This window comes from Populus euphratica, unplaced genomic scaffold, assembly GCF_000495115.2.
Source record: "Populus euphratica unplaced genomic scaffold, PopEup_1.0 scaffold1316.1, whole genome shotgun sequence".
NCBI classification, from domain to species: Eukaryota; Viridiplantae; Streptophyta; class Magnoliopsida; order Malpighiales; family Salicaceae; genus Populus; species Populus euphratica.
In genome coordinates this window covers 28184-45827 of record NW_011501169.1, presented here as the reverse complement: position 1 = coordinate 45827, position 17644 = coordinate 28184, and the positions used below count along the sequence as shown (strand labels likewise).

The 17644-nt window shown below is 30.0% G+C and overlaps 1 protein-coding gene across 1 annotated transcript; it reads right to left on the bottom strand.

Annotated features, from left to right (window-relative positions):
• Positions 1-9087: 9087 nt before the first annotated feature.
• Positions 9088-11828, bottom strand: LOC105117366 (probable N-acetyltransferase HLS1). The gene is made up of 3 exons (XM_011015014.1): positions 11127-11828; positions 10719-10891; positions 9088-10329 (listed from the first exon to the last, which is right to left on the bottom strand). Exons 1-3 carry the CDS (start codon positions 11307-11309, stop codon positions 9465-9467), a joined length of 1221 nt encoding a protein of 406 aa, XP_011013316.1. The 5' UTR covers positions 11310-11828; the 3' UTR covers positions 9088-9464.
• Positions 11829-17644: the final 5816 nt, after the last annotated feature.

Genomic DNA, 17644 nt, shown 5'->3' with positions numbered 1-17644 from the left:
TTATATTATTAGATATATTATTATAAAACATGTTTTAGTTAAGTAGTTATTGATACTTCAGGTGCAAAATGATGATATAAAATCTTAATAAAAAAACACTTTTAAATACTAATCATGCATCTTACCTAAAGTAAGTTACATTGTTGATTGATTGTTATTCTAAATCAAGTTTTTATTTGTTGGTCTCAACTAAGGTTTAAGGCAGATCTCCCTTCATAAAGAAGTCCCGACCTTATCAAGTTAATCGTAATCATTCTAAGGCTTAATTTTTAGCATAACATTTATTTTTTGTTTTTTATCATTAATACATGAGGATATACTTTACAGTATAATTTTATACCTATAACTATTAAAGTCTATAACTAAATCTTAACATTTCGAATCCTAATTAAACAAATTAATTATTGTGAGATTTTTGACATTTTAGTCAAACGCTAATGGATAATAATAAACTAGTTACAATAAAAATGTGATTGCCTTTTAGAATATATGCATGAAAAACCTTTAGAATTTGGTCGTAAAATTTTTTTGTGATTTTGAAATAAGTGAATTTTTTTTAAATTTTTGTACTTTTTAAAATTTTCAAATAAAATTGAGTATTTTTAATATCAGATTTTTATCTTATAGTATAAGTCTACAACCCAATATTAAATGTAATTCTTAAAGAAAAACATATTTTTGTAATTTATGAAATAAGGTATTGTTTTTGAATTTTTAAATTTTTGATTTTTTTCTAAGCTTTGAAGAAAAATTAAATATTTTTAATATCGAGTCCGTATCTTACTATGTAAATCTACAACTCAATATTAGACAAAATTATTAGAAAAATATGCAAGAGACCTACAAATAATTTCAAAATAGTCCTTGAATTTTTTTAGAATTTTGAGTTTTTTTAAGGACTATTTGGCTAGACACACAAGGAGGTATAAACTAAAACTAAAAAAAAAAGTTGAAGGCATGTTTACTAAATTTGTCCTTAGCCTAAAATTAGAAGCATTAAGAATGCCTTAATGCTTTGTTTGGAAAACATGTCTTAAGATTGTGTTTGGCAAACATGCTTTAAGAACCTAAATAAGGCTTTATTTCCTTAATAAAATTAATGCGAGCCAAACATATCTATAGCTTATGAATTGGGCTTGGCCCAACTTCAGGGGTTAGGCTTATTGGGCCTAAAGCCTAAGCCCATGCACGTAGGTTGGGGTCATGTTCAACCCAATTTGTTTGGACCAATAGATGACTCAAAGCTTTTTTTTGATCGGTTGGACCCAGCCTGCTCAGTTACATAGGTTGGGTCGAGACAAAAGGCCTAGCGTTATTTCTTTACCGCTAGCCTGACCTAATAGTTTTATTCTTTAACCCACACTAAGAACATGAATTATTTATTTATATTATCACGCACAACATCACAAAAAGAAAAGAAAAAGGTACCTGGCTTGAGAAGGATGTTCACTAGCCTGTGGCATTGTCGTCATGGTGTAGTGGACGATGGTAAAGGTATGTACCTGGCTTGAGAAGGATGTTCACTAGCATGTGGCATTGTCGTCATGGTGTAGTGGATATTGGTAAAGGTATTGGTGGCTCACAATATAACTGATAGACTATTAGATTAGAACTCTTTATTTAACAAATCAAGTGCTCTTTTTTTTCTTAATATGCTTTTTTATTTCTTAAAAAATCATAATTAGCTCATTTTTAGGGTGGTAAGGCTCAATAACACATGTCATCAATTTATTGGTTGTTATTTGATCAACTAAGGAGGTTTAGTCAAAATAACATAAATGAGACATGAAGGTGGATGGAGGGGTACCGAAAGTGTGGCATCCAATTATGGATAAAGGATCAATTATGCTTTTTATATTGAAGGACTAATTTGATCAAATCTAAAGGCACAAGATAAATTAAACCCGTGTCTCGCGTTGGGATAAGAACTTTATTTATTTAGTGGTTGCTCATAAGCATTAATCAATACCAAACATATTCTTCTTCTTATGATTCTAGTCATCTCATTCCTTTCCAAGTCTCCATTCTTTATTTAAATTCTAAAGATGAAAAAGATTATAAGTGGATTGCATAAAATGATGCTGTCGATAGAGAAATTTTATATTATTTTCAGATTAGATACCATTAGTTGTTTTAAAAGCCTTATTATGCACAAGTACGGGGACAAAATAATCAAAAATAATTAAAAATAATGTTTTAATTTTTCCCGTCTTCCTTTCTCTTCTTTTTTTATCCATATCTCTCCATGAAATAACTGACAGTAGTTAATTACTCTCGGAGTGAAATAAAATGCTTAGCTCTTGATAACATCTTCTTTTCTCGTCCATATAATTATGGAAATCCGCGCGTCACACACCAACCAAGCATCATCGTTCCTCATCACAAATTTCTTAGTCCTAAAAGTTTCTGTGAAAAAGATAGACCTCTTCATTCATTGACTTGCAAAGGCAAGGAGGCCGAAGGCCGACCACATCGAATTGACTATTATTTGCAGCTAATGGCATCTCCCGACCGCTGCTTTTACCTAATCCACTCATCATATTTTCAATTTAACCCCTAAGAATGACAAGAACAGAAGGAGGAGGGTTATTATTTTTTCATAGTTATACTAATCATTTTTGTTGGAGATATATGTTTTTTAAGGAGACAACATTCCCTTAGAAACTGGGCAGCACGAGTTGAAGAGTCAGCTTCCATACCTTAATATGCTAATTAATTACATTAGGTTATGTTTAGCACGTAAAGGGTGAAGAAAACCCTAGTCAAAACTTGCCTAACACATGGACTTTGACACCTATCGACCTCTTTCACAATTTATTATGTCCTTGTTGGTATATTAGAATAATCAGTCTTGTTCATGCCTCATATTTTATGCTAGATTCTACATTTCATGCCAAGATGGACATACAATGGTGAAGACAAACCGTCGATCAATAACATCCCGTCAAATTCTCGATGGTTTTTATTTCTTTAATTTCGGGATTTAATTAATAAATCAAACAATAATACGGAAGCTCCTACTTCAACTTGTCAACTACACGATGGTATTTTATCAATAATTAGCATTAGTATTGATTGATTAATTTGTTCATGTCTGATCTTTGGAATCAAATTTGTTGGCTAGCAGTGTGAACTTATTATCCATTTGTTTGATATTGTTGTGCTATATATATATATGTTAAAGCACAAATGATTTTACCTAAACTTTATTCTAAAAATAATATATAGTTAAGGTTTGCTTTGTTTTAAAATTAAATCTTAAATAATTTAAAAGAAAGCTGTTTTGTTTTTAAAACCTTGCTTAAAAAAAGACAGTTTATTATTGGTTCATTGTTTTTTTTAAATAAAATTAATTTTTTTAAAAGAACAATATATTAGTAAGTTATCAAACATTATTTTCATTACTACATACTAACCTATTGGTCCACACTACACCGTGGTTCAAGAGAAAAAAGCTTTTTAAATGCAAAAGATTAAAAAAAAAATAGGTATTATTAACATGTCTCCTAAAAAATTAGTAGATTTTACCTCTGCATTGAATTATAAACACATTAATCATGATTGTCCATGTAATGCTACAGGGTTGACATACTAAACTCACGAGGATAATCTTGAAAAAAAATAAATTAAAAAGCTCAATTTTCAATTAACTTAATGTCGAAGGGCCAAATTGGTAAAAAAAAACTTAAGTCAACTTAAATCAACTAAGCAAACTCATAACTCAAGTCATGCACGTTATAGATTCAATAAATTTTTTTATCATAAAGATTATTTTTCATTTAATTACACAACAATAAAGCACATGAGAATTGTTTTGCAAGAAACATTTAAAAAACAAATGGTGATAGCGAGCAAATTATTGATAATAAAAGGTAAAATCACACTTCTTTTTAGTTTTGAGTTAAATAAAAACTAGATCATCAATAACAAAATATGAAATTGTTTTTCTTAATTAAGGGATAAAAAAAACATTAAACAAAAAAAAAATTTATAGCCTAGATGTGATAGAGTAAACCATCAAACCTATGACTCAACTCAAAGGACCCAGTTGTGTTAAATGATTTTTTTATCAATTTATTTTTTAATCAAAATATAAAATAGCAAAAGAAAAAAGAAAAAAGAGAGGAATTTAAGTGTGTAGATTTAGTAGCCCAGTGTGCCCAAGTGTGTGGGCCATCCAGGTCAGCTCGCATGACTAAACTAAACCTTTTTCTTATTATTTTTAAAAGGTAGTTGGCCTTTTTTAAAATTAAAAAAGCAAGTGGAGTCAGTTGGCCAAGTCATCATCATAGGGGATATAGGTATTATCGAACAACAAATACTGACCTTTACAATTGGTCTTTACAATTGAATCATAACCTTATAGCAATGCAAAGTAAACTTCCCCCCATTTCTAGAATGGGGCAAAAACCTTTTCTTTTTTTTTTACTAACAATAAATAGGTAAATTCATGAAAGTTTAGAGAGGCTCAAGGGTTTAAACCCATTGTAAACCATGAAAAAAAGCATATACTAAGAAAATCACAAGTAACGCATTATCTACTTTTTATAGAATTCTATGACCAAAGGTTGCTGAAAAAATAAGCCTTGAGTTTTTTTGCTTAGAAATCTATTCTTTAGCCCAATTTTTTTATATTTCATCTAGAAAACACCTTAAATTCCTTGATAAATTTATCAATAGCCTCAAACAACCCAAAAAAAGCTTAAAAACCTTGAATCAACTTGAAACCTTAAAACATTCTCATTATCAGATCTACCTTCTTGAGCAAAATAAAGGGGAAAAAACACCTTGATAAAACTCTTTTCATTAAGTGAAACTAATTGACACTAATATCAATCATTTTTATAAATTAAAAAAAAATTGACAATTGAGAGAATTAATTATTCCAGTCCACGGTGATTTGTGAAAAAGTGCATAATACATATTAAACAATGAAAGTACCTCATATTTTAGTATTTTATAATTATTTAGTACAACACAATCCAATATTATAATAATTAAACAATATCAAATAGATATTAAACGAGTTTTCATGGACTATCTCTATTAGTTGAAAAAATGATGCACCAAGAAGTGGTAGGGTTATAGTTATTTAACTAGATAGGTGGTCAACACTTCACCACGAGCCTATTTAATTTCTTTTGTAACCTAAAATAATGATGTTAAAGCATTGCCAACGTGTTTTAAAGCGAAAACAAAATCATGAGTTGAGTTATAAATATTAATATTAAAGGAATTGGATGAAAATAAATTGAAAAAAAAAGCCCCAACCTAATTCGAGTTAACAGGGAAAACTTGTAATTCAGATCATGAGTTTAGGATATCCTTATACAAAGCATATAGGGAAAAAAAACTCAATATTTAACAAATACAACATAAAAGGCTGAGAACGAGAAAGAAAATAGGTTTAAAAAAATTAAAAAATAAAATTGATATCAACTTAAACTAACATCTCATAGTCGTGATCCGAATCATCAAATTAAAATGATTACTTTGAAAAAAATAATAAAGCTCAATCCTCAATAATCTAATGTTGAAGGCTAAAAAACAAAAGAAAATCAATTTTAAAAATTTTAAAAATGATGAAAAAATTGACATAAAAATAAAATAAAATAAAATGATGTAATTGCCCCGAGCCAATCCAAGCTAGCATGGAAAATATGCTATCCGGACCGACCGCGAGGCCAAGTTATTGTCATAAAAAGTGAAACCAAAAAAATAAAAAAGCTTAGTCTTCAATAAATTCGATGTTAAATGATAAAATTAAAAAACAAAATCAGTTAAAATAAGACATAAAAAAGGCTAATATCTATCTAGGTTAAATTTTCATACATGTAACCCAAGTCATGAGACTGAAATCATCATACTGAAAAAATTAATGAAGCCCAATTCTAAACAAATCAATTATTAAATGATAAAATTGAAAAACTATATCTAATTTTTTAAAACAAAGAAAGGAACCAAGAAAAAAAGAATTAAAAGAATGGGACCTAAATTTGATATAACAATTAAATTAAATCAAACGATAAGGGATGAAATTGAAAAATAAATTAAAAAAATTAAAAATCAAGAAAATGATGATAAAATTTGATATAAATACTAAATAAGAAAAAATTCTTAGAGAAAAAATTAAAAAAAATAATTAAGAATAATCAAAAAAATAAAAACCACAACTGAAATAAAAAAAATGAAGGACAACCTTTAATTTTAGTTGGTTTAACACATTTTTCAAGGGAAAGTTAGAGAAAATAAGGGAGGATCCATCTATCATCTAATCATCACGAAACTCCTTTCATGCAACGCCTCATTGGATGCAGCTCCACGTGATCTATAAAAAGAGATGATGGTTGACTGTTTTTTGTTGTTGAAAGTCACAACATGCACCAAGTTTTCTTTATTTTTCTATTTAATTTATCAAAAAACCTAAGTGTCGTAACCCTACATTATATTAAAAAAATGCAATAACGAAAAGATTAAAAAAAAAAACTCTTTAACCTCAGCCATAATAAATAAATACTAGTTATTCATGGTGAGTTTAGTCATGTAATGTTTATGAACAAAAAGTTGTTTGTGGTTCACTAATATATGAAACTATGTAAGAAATGTTTTTGGAAGGAAATAATGAGGAAATAGAATAAAAGAATAAAATTTTAAGAATGATTTGGTGATTAAATGAAAAATTATATGTTAAATCAAATTAAAGAGTTTTCCTTATCTACACTTTGAGTCAAGATGAGTTATTAAAATTATTGATAGGTTAATAATGTGATGAAATTTTGTTGATTCAGGATAGGTTGCCAAAGCAAGATCTTAATAAGAAGAAGTTGAATTGTCTCAAGCAGCAGATAGGTATTCAGTATCTTAGAATTATAAATTTACTCTTTAAAGAACTCTTAAATCGAAATAAGTTTTAAATTTTATCTTCATAATTTGACTACATTAATATATTTTTAGATGTTTAAACTAATTTTTTATTAATGAAACTAGTGCCCTATCGAATGGGCTAATATGAAAATTAGGTCCTGGTCAATGCAGAACCATTGCCTTATCAACCAAGTAATTGCTGAAACTAGTTTCTAGATAATGAACTGTCAAATGAGAAAATATTGTAATTAGATCTTGGTTAATAAAATTTACTTATATAATAGAATTAATACCTTATTTAATGGCTAACCTTAGAAATTGATTTTTTAATTAAAGGAATCAAGGTTCAATTAAATGGCAGTTAGAAAATTAAATTACTGGGTTTTTATGAATGCTTATTGAATATTTAAGAATTTGGAAATTTAAATAATGTTTTAAAAAAATAATTATTTGGAAGGTGAATAACTTTACTTAAATAGTATTATTATTATGTTTATAAATGACTTAATGATGGACTAATATATGTTACTCTATATGTATGCATTTGAGGGTCTTTTTTGAAACGTGTAGATTATTAGGGAGCTTAAGATTAATACTTTTGGTGTTATGACCATGTAGGAAAGAAAGACTCTACATTTTGTATGTAATTTATCACTTTTTGTATTAGATTAATGTATTAGGTGATGCTAAGTAATCTGATCTTAAATTTCAATTTTCTTAATTTAATTGTTAGTATATTGTATGTGTGTTTTAAATTTGATGAATTTTAATTAATTGAATTAATAATATGTTGTCTTTGAATAATGTCAATAAATCTTGTTGTGGATATAATTTGTTTGGATATGGATCAAATGTTGAAAATCTTGACTGAAATAATACAGATTATTATTAATAACTTGAAATCTTCTTGATATATTCTCGATATGTAGGGGAAATTCTTCTGAATTTTTACTAGAAATTTAAGTGAGGATTTAAATTAAAAAAAATAATTCATACTCCCATAATTATACAGTGATTATTTTAATTTTGTATTACAAAATGTTGAGAAATATTACAAAATCGTGGTACCTCATTCAATTTAGTAATAACAAATAGATGCCGTGACAAAAATGACTCCCCCCCTGAAATCAAGTTACGTGGTTTTTCCACTATAGATAGCTAAGTTTACGGTGTGAATTCACAATAAATAATGAATGTATGCAAAATGATTCCTTAGCCGCTTTTACTTTTTGTTTGAATGGTAATAGTAATAACAGCAAAAACAGTATGGAATAGGAACCAAACCTTACGGAAAGATCACAGGACCCTCTTTGTTTTATTCAAGACCGTTAAAGACCACAATCCATCCCCTTTTGGATTGGATGGGTTTGGGGTTTTTCACCTAAGCAGCTGGAAATCACCAAGCTCGTCTTTTTAATTGTAACAAATTTACTAGCGGCCAGCCACACTGATTAATTTGCCCATAGCCCTTCTCTCATGATTCATCTGATTTTCTGAGTGCAAAACTCAGTTGAGTTGGTCAGTCATGCTTCAAATGACTGGCGTTTCTTGCATGTTCAACCTATTTAATAAGGATCTTGATCATGCACCTTTCTTTTACTCCCTAGCTAGTCCAATATCACCAGTTTAATCTTTAAAGGAAAACAAATGCCTCAGTATCCCCAACTGATGAAAAATATCACAGAAACATAAAAGAGAGTAAAAAAAACATGCTTGTCTTTGCTTTTAGTAGGGTTTTCTTTTGTTGTATTAAATATTGGGATGATCATGGGACCCACTATTTTACACTTGTGATTTTGTCTGGGGGGGTTCGAAAACGTCAGCATCTCAGAACCACCTGTCTGGTCCGTGCTCCGTAGTTCCGAGAACTAAAACGCGGAAATGAGAAAATATCTCACCACTAGCACTGTACCATCTCTCTTCCAAGGCAGAAGAATGCAAACCCACAGCAGCTAAAAGCCAAATCTCCCGTCAATTTCGATCATGCAATAGCACATAAGGAAAAAAGGCAAAAAGCAAACCCACAAAGGAAATCACCCACCACCATCAAAGATCACCCACAGAATTAGTTGCCCATTATGAAATTACATTTTGGGCAGTTTAAGGACCATATACACCACCCTTCATTGAGACATAGGTGACCCTATATGCTGGACGCCATGCTTTGCTATCTGCTGTCCACTGACCCTAATTAGAAAGATGGCACAAGCCCAGAGGAAAATATAATCGAAGTAAAGGCAAATGATAGATAGGTTTTTGCATGTGAACATATCAACTACAAATGGTTTATTCCGATCCACATGTGATTGATCTCATCTGAATCACTTCCACGGGCACACCTCGGAATATATAAATAAAGCTGAAAGGCTGAAGAGATGACCACAAGAAACAAAGGTTACAAGAGGATCTAGCATCCATTTACACAAGCTGAGAATATTATCGAACGTAAGGATATTCCCGTTCTACAACAAAATCCTCATTCTTTATTATTTTCTTTCCATCCCCTAAGATTCTCCACCACGTCTAAAAACTCCCCTCCAAAAAGAAGAAAAAATATGGATTTTTCTTTCTTTGATGGTGTTTCTACGAGACAAAGTGTCTTAGAACTCTCGAGGGTCAACAAAAATTGACAAGCCAGGTGATGACTTTGTCCAGTCGCCAACAGGCCCGTCACTGTAGTCCTCCCCGAGCCTTTTGATGCACCATAAATCCTCTGCGCACGATAGCATTTTCCAGTGTGGTATCCCAAACTTAAGCGGTTCGCTATTTGCCACCTCTGTAGCCACCACTCCACACCCACTCTCTCTAGCCAAGTTGTGCACGTGACCGCACAACGCTTTCATCATTTTAGCCGCGCGCGGCCCTTCACCTCCCAGACCATACATAAAATACAACCCAAAAGGCCTGAACACCGCAGGCACTGAAGGCAACTTCAAAAACGGAAAAGCCTTGTCGACGATTCTTGTCGTTTTAGCAAATGTTCGCTTCAAGCGTGACGCGCCACGCACTTCAAGTCTAAAAACATCCTTGCAATTCCACACGCTAAGCACAGTCCATGACTCAGGCGGGTCGGATAAGAAGTGATCCGACCCGGCCCACAACCCAAATCTTAAACTGTCACGTGGCACAGCCAGAAAAGTTCCTACATTAAGCTTGTTCTTAAGGACGGAGTCGATATCACGGGGGAAAAACTCAGTAGTGGCGAAGCGACGTCGGTACAGCAACTCGGCGTCGGGTGGGGTAAGTTTGATGATTGTGACTCGGTTTGACACGGTGACTCGGTGAGCGAAGACCGGGTTAACCAGGATCGAAGGAGTACGGAACGTCGAGTAGCCGCATTTGCCGGTGAAGAGCTTAACGGAAGCGTGGTTGTCGCTTTCAGTAGCCATGTATGAATATTCAGCGCCGTTTTGACGAAACCAATCTTCCATTTGACATACCAATTTTAGCCCTAGACCCATCCTCCTATGCAAGAAGGAAAACGGAAAAGATTCATGGAAGAACAGAATAATATACATGCATGCATTAATTAAATTAAAATATTTTAACATGACTTTATTATTGGTAATTAAAAACCAATGAGAAAAAACCAAAACCACAAAAAAAAAAATATTTAGTCATACTATTAACATGGTTCGTTATGGAACCAATAATTAGGGGATCAAATATCATTTAATTAGAAGAACCCCTGGACTACATGTGACGAACCAAGATCCTTCCAAAAGCAAGTACATTTCTTCCGATCCGGTTAAATAAATAAATAATTGAAGACAAAATGCAACAGGACAATATATATATATATATAAGAATAGCAGCTAGCAGTAGTAAGGATGATGTAGGGCAGCAGTACTTACCGGTGGGAAGGAGAGATACGAAGGCCTAGAATGTAAGCCACTTTGGTGTAAACAGGGACTGGTTTGTAGGAGACGGAGTAGTTGTTCACTTTTCTTGAGATCCTCTCGCCACATGTGACGGTTTTGATGCAACCTCTTATCATCCCCACTATCTCTCCACCCATCTCAGCCACCTGTTCATGTAATCAATAGCACAACTTAGGCTATTACATGACATTGTGTAAAGACTGTCAACTAATCGAGCCACATGCTTTTCTTTTTCTTTAATCACCTTGTGAGGTGCTCAAAAGGTAAGTATGGAGGGGTGCAAATATTTAATTTAAAAGTGAAGGGAGTAATGTGTAAATTAAATACAAATTTAACTGTTATGCTTGAGGAGAGGAGGGTAATTATCAATATTGGAAGTACCAGCATGAGGAAAGCAGGAGAATTGCGGACTCTGCAAATTGGGTCACCTAGGAGGTCGGTGAAGAGAGAGAACTTGCCGCTGGAACCAACTTCACAACTTCTCTCTACTTCTTCGACACCAACTACATCTCTGCTTGGATCAAACTCTCTAACCACCATCATATCCATTCTATCTTCTCCCATATAAAAAGGGTCGTCTAGTATTCGTAAGAACTTGTAACCAAAATCCAACTAGAGAGAGAGAAGAACGAGCCAAAAGAAGCAGCTTCAAGAACTTTAGCAGTAAGATTGACGAAGAAGTGAAACGAGGGTTGTACGTGTGTGTGTGTGTGTGTTTGAAGAAGGGAGAACGAGTTCTAGGCAGTTAGGAGTTTAAATAACGTGTGAAATAAGCAAGGAAGGAGCAAAGGGGATGTGAACGAGCTAGTCAGGAGCTGTAGAACTTGGAAACGAGAGAAACCCCAAAAATCTCAAGAAAGAGAACAGCTAAGATATTAGATTAGATCAAACGCATAACAAAACAGAGAAGATGAGGGAGGAAATCAAAAGGGTTCGTTAGGCCCTTGGAGTTTCAAACTGTGATGATAGCTGTTTCAGGCAGTGAGTAGAACTATCATTGCAGAGATAACTCTAGCCTATGGCACGGCACCTATAAATACCGGATTTTGGAGGGTTTTTTTATTTTATTTTGCCACCTATCTCTTCTTCTTCCATCTGTCTGTTTATATTTCCTTTATTTTTTTTCTCTCCGGCGATGGAAACAATACCATTAATAAATGAATATACAGCAATGAGAGGTAGTAAAAAAGAAATATTGATCTTCACATAAAAAAATTAAAAATGGACGAGGAAATGGCGGCTATGGCTGCGCAGCTCCCTCTCATAAGCATTGGATTTAATCATTTAGGAGGCGTTGCCATCATGACCCCATTTGTAATCATTACTTCTTTTTTCTCTCCATCTCCCCTTCACATCCCATCCGTGCAATCACATCATCATTATCTTAACATCGATGAACCCATCCATTGATATCACGCCTTGCGTTTTTTCCACCCGGCTCTTTTCTCTGAGATATGTGCCTTAACAAAAATTTCCCATGGTTTTCTTCAGTTTTACACTGACTCAGGAATACTTGTACCTTGGGGGCAAAAAAAAAAAACAAGAAGAAGTATGTCATGTAATTAATTTAATTATAGAGGGTATTTTGAAACCCAATGGAGAATTTAAAACTTCTAGTATGGTGGGTTAATTTGTTAGTGGAAGAGATGGGAAGTGGCAAGGTGGGCAACTCCCAGTAGTTTTGGCTTTTGATTATTTAGTTTGTATTTATTTACACAGTTATACCGTGTTTTTTTTTTAAATATTTTTTTATTTTAAGTTGTTTTAATGTAATAATATTAAAAAATAATAAATACCGCAATACCTGCTAAAAAAGAGTTTTCCTTTTACAATCAAAGACAATTTTTTGTTTAAGGTAAATAATCAGTGAATAGTGAAATTGAAATGACAGTTCTTTAATAGTAATAGCTTGGATTTGCCGATTATGGTTATCCACAATCTCTGATGGACGGCCATAAGAAAATTTTAGAATTCTAATAAAAATTCTGGGAAAGTAATAAACGATAGAAAAATAATAAAAAATAATATATTTTAATCATAATGACATTCAACTATTATTTTTAATAATGGTGGGATACAATTGTTATGGGCAATGATAGTTGTTGTGAAATTTATATCCCTCTCAGTTGAATTAACATGTATAAAAAAATTAATCTAAAATTTTTATGAAATCTCTTGACTAAAAAATGAATTTCAAGATTCAATAATAAAAAAATAAAAATAAATTATTAGAAATATATCAAAATTTTATTTTTTATACAGTTAATATTGTTTGAAAAACCTTCACAAAACAATTATAATCATACCTTAAAAATCATCAAACATAATTATAATTTGTTATAAATTTTATTCAAAGTTAATTTAAGATTAATTATCATCTGATTTAGACATTTTAAAACTTTCACTAAATATTTTCTGAAATGTAATTATTATTTTAAATTGTAGTTATGTATAAAAATAATATTTTAAAATAAAATAATATTATATTATTTTTTAAATATTATTTAAAATAGTTGTTGTGTAGAAACATATTTTCTGAAATGTAATTATTATTTTAAATTGCAGTTATATGTAAAAATAATATTTTAAAATAAAATTATATTATATTATTTTTTAAAATATTTTTTTTTACCTTGTAATATTGCATCATAGCTTTTAGCAAACTATACTATATTTTTTTATAAAAAAAATCTCGGGCATGATGATCTAAACCAGGTTTTGATACTGTGCCGCCACAATCTACCTTTTGAAAAAGGCAAACAGATTTCACAATACGATGCAGCCCTATCATTGGTTTTACAGGTAGCTGAATCTACACTCTACAATATATAGATAATCTTTATCTGCAAATCATTATGATGTCACTTGACAATTTAGCCATGTTCAGCAGGAGGTTCACTTTGACTTCTCGCTTGCCCTTTCCCCCATTGCCTATTTTACAGTTACAATGACAATTAATTAACAAAATTAAGGAATATTTGGTTTTATATTTTAAAATAATTTAAATTTTTTTATATTTTTAAACTACTTTAATATATTGATATTAAAAAAATATTATTCTAATATATTTATAAATAAAAAAAATTTAAAAATAAATCACAATCACACTACCAAACACATTTAAAAATAACTCATTATTTTATTTTAATATTGTTTATGTTCTAATTTTTTATCATCAATTATATTTTTTTATTTTAATCATTAATTTTTTTTTCAATTGTATGTTTTAGTGGTTTTAGATATTATTATAAGTTGATGATTTCTTATCTTTGAGTATTATAAATATTTTTGGCTTTTTTTTAGCATTTAAAGCTTTATTGAAACCAATTTAATAAGATATAGTTTGGATTTAATTTAAAGAAGAAGAACATACCTAACAAACAGAATAAAACCACGTGACCAATTTTAAATTTGCTCCAACACACTTTTTAATCCTTTTAGTTTTTAGAATTTTAGTTTTGATTTATAACTTTATTTTATAATTTTTGAATTTGAGATAAGAGAAATAAAATCACATAAAAATAGTTAATAAAAAATAAAAAGTTATTGGTTAACTGTATTTCTACAATAAAAAAAAAAAGATGAACTTTGTATTAATAGATTTTATTTGATAAAATGAGTTTCATTAAAATATTTTATGGTCTTTCTCTTACCATAAAAGAGAAATATGGAGGCTCATAAAAATTTTAGAATTCAGGTTTATTTTTTTATTTTTTTGACCAATTCAATGCTAAATTAAGATTAGAAATTGGTTTCTTGAGATCTTTTTGGTATTTATTTTTCTAAGTGTTTTTCATGTGAAAATGGTGAAAATAGGTTTTTTAGTTCTAAAAGTCGAACCCTAACTTTCTGAAAGTTAATGAGTAGAAGAAATGTCTTCTGTTATTTAAAAAAAAAAACAAATAAGTCATCTGTTTAACTTAACAAAAACAAAAAAATGTGAAGCACACAAGCCTAACCTTACAAGCTCACAAGCCCTATAAAAACAAAAAAATGTGAAGCACACAAGCCACAAGCCCTACCCTTCTCTGTTATGGGCTAAGAACTAGCCCCCCAAATCTAGGGGCCTGATTTATTTTATGAAGTTTTTTTGAAATAAAATAACTAGAATTTTTTTAAGGATATTAATCTTTTAAATATCATTTAATTTTGAATTTATTTCAAATAAGATTATGACAATTTTATATAATATTAGCAAGTGCTCCTTTTTATACAACATTTATATTTTTTTCCTTGAAGTTTAGTCAAAACTAATTATAAATAAAATTATATTTAAGATATTATTTTATTAGATATCATTTAGTTTGATATTTAATTTCAAATCATATTCCAGCATTTTTTTTATAATATTGACAATTGATGAAGTCTTAAAAACTTTCAAATTAGATTTGAGCTTTCTAAAATCATTTTAGGCTGAGAGGTCTAAACTTAATCATTCAATACTCTTTTGCAAAAACAAGTCTTATATTATGATAGAAACCTCTAATACTTAGATCATTAAATTGTAAAAGAAAAAGAAAGTATAACCAAAACAAGAAAGTATGAGAGTGTATATTATGATGGATGAATGTTCTTATATGAACTTGTATTTTATATATTTACTTAGTAACCTAGTTAGATCAAGACTACACCAAAAGATCAATTAGAATATCTAATTGTTCCAATTATAAGATTAAAGATAAAGAAGCTCAAAAATATATTCAATAGGATTATTTAAAATATTTTAGCTAGGTTGTATTTTAAATAGGCAATATTAACAAGTGAATATTAGATTTTAGTAAATTTAATTCATACAAAAAAAGAGCTTAATTCATCCCTTTCTAGGCTTATTTAAATTTCATATCTTGGGCTTTTCTTGGAGGAGGCTTACGGCATTATTGAAGAAGTTGAATTAAAGAAGTTTTCTTATTTGATTGGAATATCAAGTGGTGACAACATGTGTAATTGGCTAAAAAAAATTTTAAGCAAGAATTTTATTCTACATTTATGTTTTCTAGTCTATCATAGATGGCAATTAAAGTTTTAATTATTTTTTTATTATTATGTTTTGGGCTTTATTTAAGGAATATTAGGGTTTATTTTATTATAAGTTGATGGCAGTCCATGAACTTCACTATGGTTTAATTTTTTTAAGTATCAATAGCATTGTGAACACAATATTTTTAGGTTATCAATTATATTCTTGCTGTATTTTTATGTGTGTTGTGAGAGATTTCTCTTGTTTTGTTTCTTCAAAGAACTTCCTTTAACTTACCTAAGAAATAACCAATCTCTGTTTTGTCTTTAAAACCATTAGGTGGGGGTTCAATTACTTATAGTTCTAGTGTCTCAATACAAGTTATTATTGTATTACTTGTTTGTAGGTTTCTAGATCTTTATATCCATGAGGTTTAGATTAATTAGTATTAGAGTAAAGCTCTAAATCAAGTTATATCTCTTTTATCTTCAAGTTTTTGCATACTTCATTGTTTTTTTTATCTTTTAAAAAATTAGTTGTGGCATCAAATAAACAAAAAAGGAAATTATTTGATATTTCGATTAAATAAAGTCTTATTAGAACAATAAAGAAAATCATAAAAAAAATATTTTTAAGGTTTGCCGCAAATCTTGATTCAAAGAAATGTAGAGTTCAGCTACTCGCTTTAAATCTAAAAAAAAATCTTGATTCATTGAGTTTTTTGGAGATAAATATTAATTTAAGAGATTTTAGGTTTACTCGAAAAAAAAAGGTAGTTTTTGGTTCAATTTCTTGTCTTTAGTTTCAGTCACCACATATGTGTGCGTGTGTATTGAAGGTGCTATTTTTATTTTGAGTCATTTAAATCTTATGTCATTAGTTTCTTAGTCGTCGTAGTCTTTTATTTCGTATCTTTATATTGTTCATATTTCGCATGAATTCATATTGATACTCACATTTTTTTATTGATAGGTGAACATATTAGAGTGAAAAGATAAAAATTTATGTGAAATAAGAGAAAAGTGGCACATATTGAGTGTAGACACATTAGGGAGTGTGTTAGGTATATATATGGCTACTAACTTAATTTTAAGTTCTTAATGACATCAACTAAGAATTGATCATCACCACTAAAAGATAGAAATAATCCCAAATGAGGTTATTTGTCCACGCAACAACAATCAAAGTTGATGAATACAAGCTTTACTGAGTTAATGAGTGGGAAGACTGGATTGAGAACTAAAATGATTAGTCTTTGAGATAGGTCAGATCCTGAAGGTTTGGAAGGAAGAAGGTTTGCAAGATGAGCTAATTTACCTCCACAAGAATCTATATCAGAATATACAAATGAGAAAGCTAATGATTTTAATGATAACCATGGAGGTGAGTTCTGGCCACATAGAAACCAAAGGTTTAGGGAGTTCAACCACTTGAGAAATTCGGTCATATGAGGGAAGATAGAAAGGATGGATTTTAGGATAACTTGAATAGAGATTTAAATAATATTAAGAAAATGATTCTAGCTTTTCTAAATAAAATTAATTTAGAAGCATAGTTGGAGTGGGAAAAGAAAGTGAAATTGATTTTTTATTGTCACTATTGCTCTAAGATAAAGAAAGTAAAACTTATTGTTATTAAGTTTATTAATTATGATATTATTTGGTGGGATCATTTTATTTTAGGTAGGATGAAGAATGAAGAGAGACTTATAGAGACTTGGGATGAGGTTAAAAATATTTATAAAAAAGAGGTTTATTCATGGTCATTAACTATATTAAAATTTGCAAAGTATGTCTCAAGGTTATAAGTGTATTGATTAGTACTTAAAAGTGCATTTTTATCATGGTTTTATATCATCATTTTGCACTTGAAGTATCAATAACTCCTTAACCAAAGCATGTTTTATAATAATATATCAAATAATATAAGATACCTTTAATTT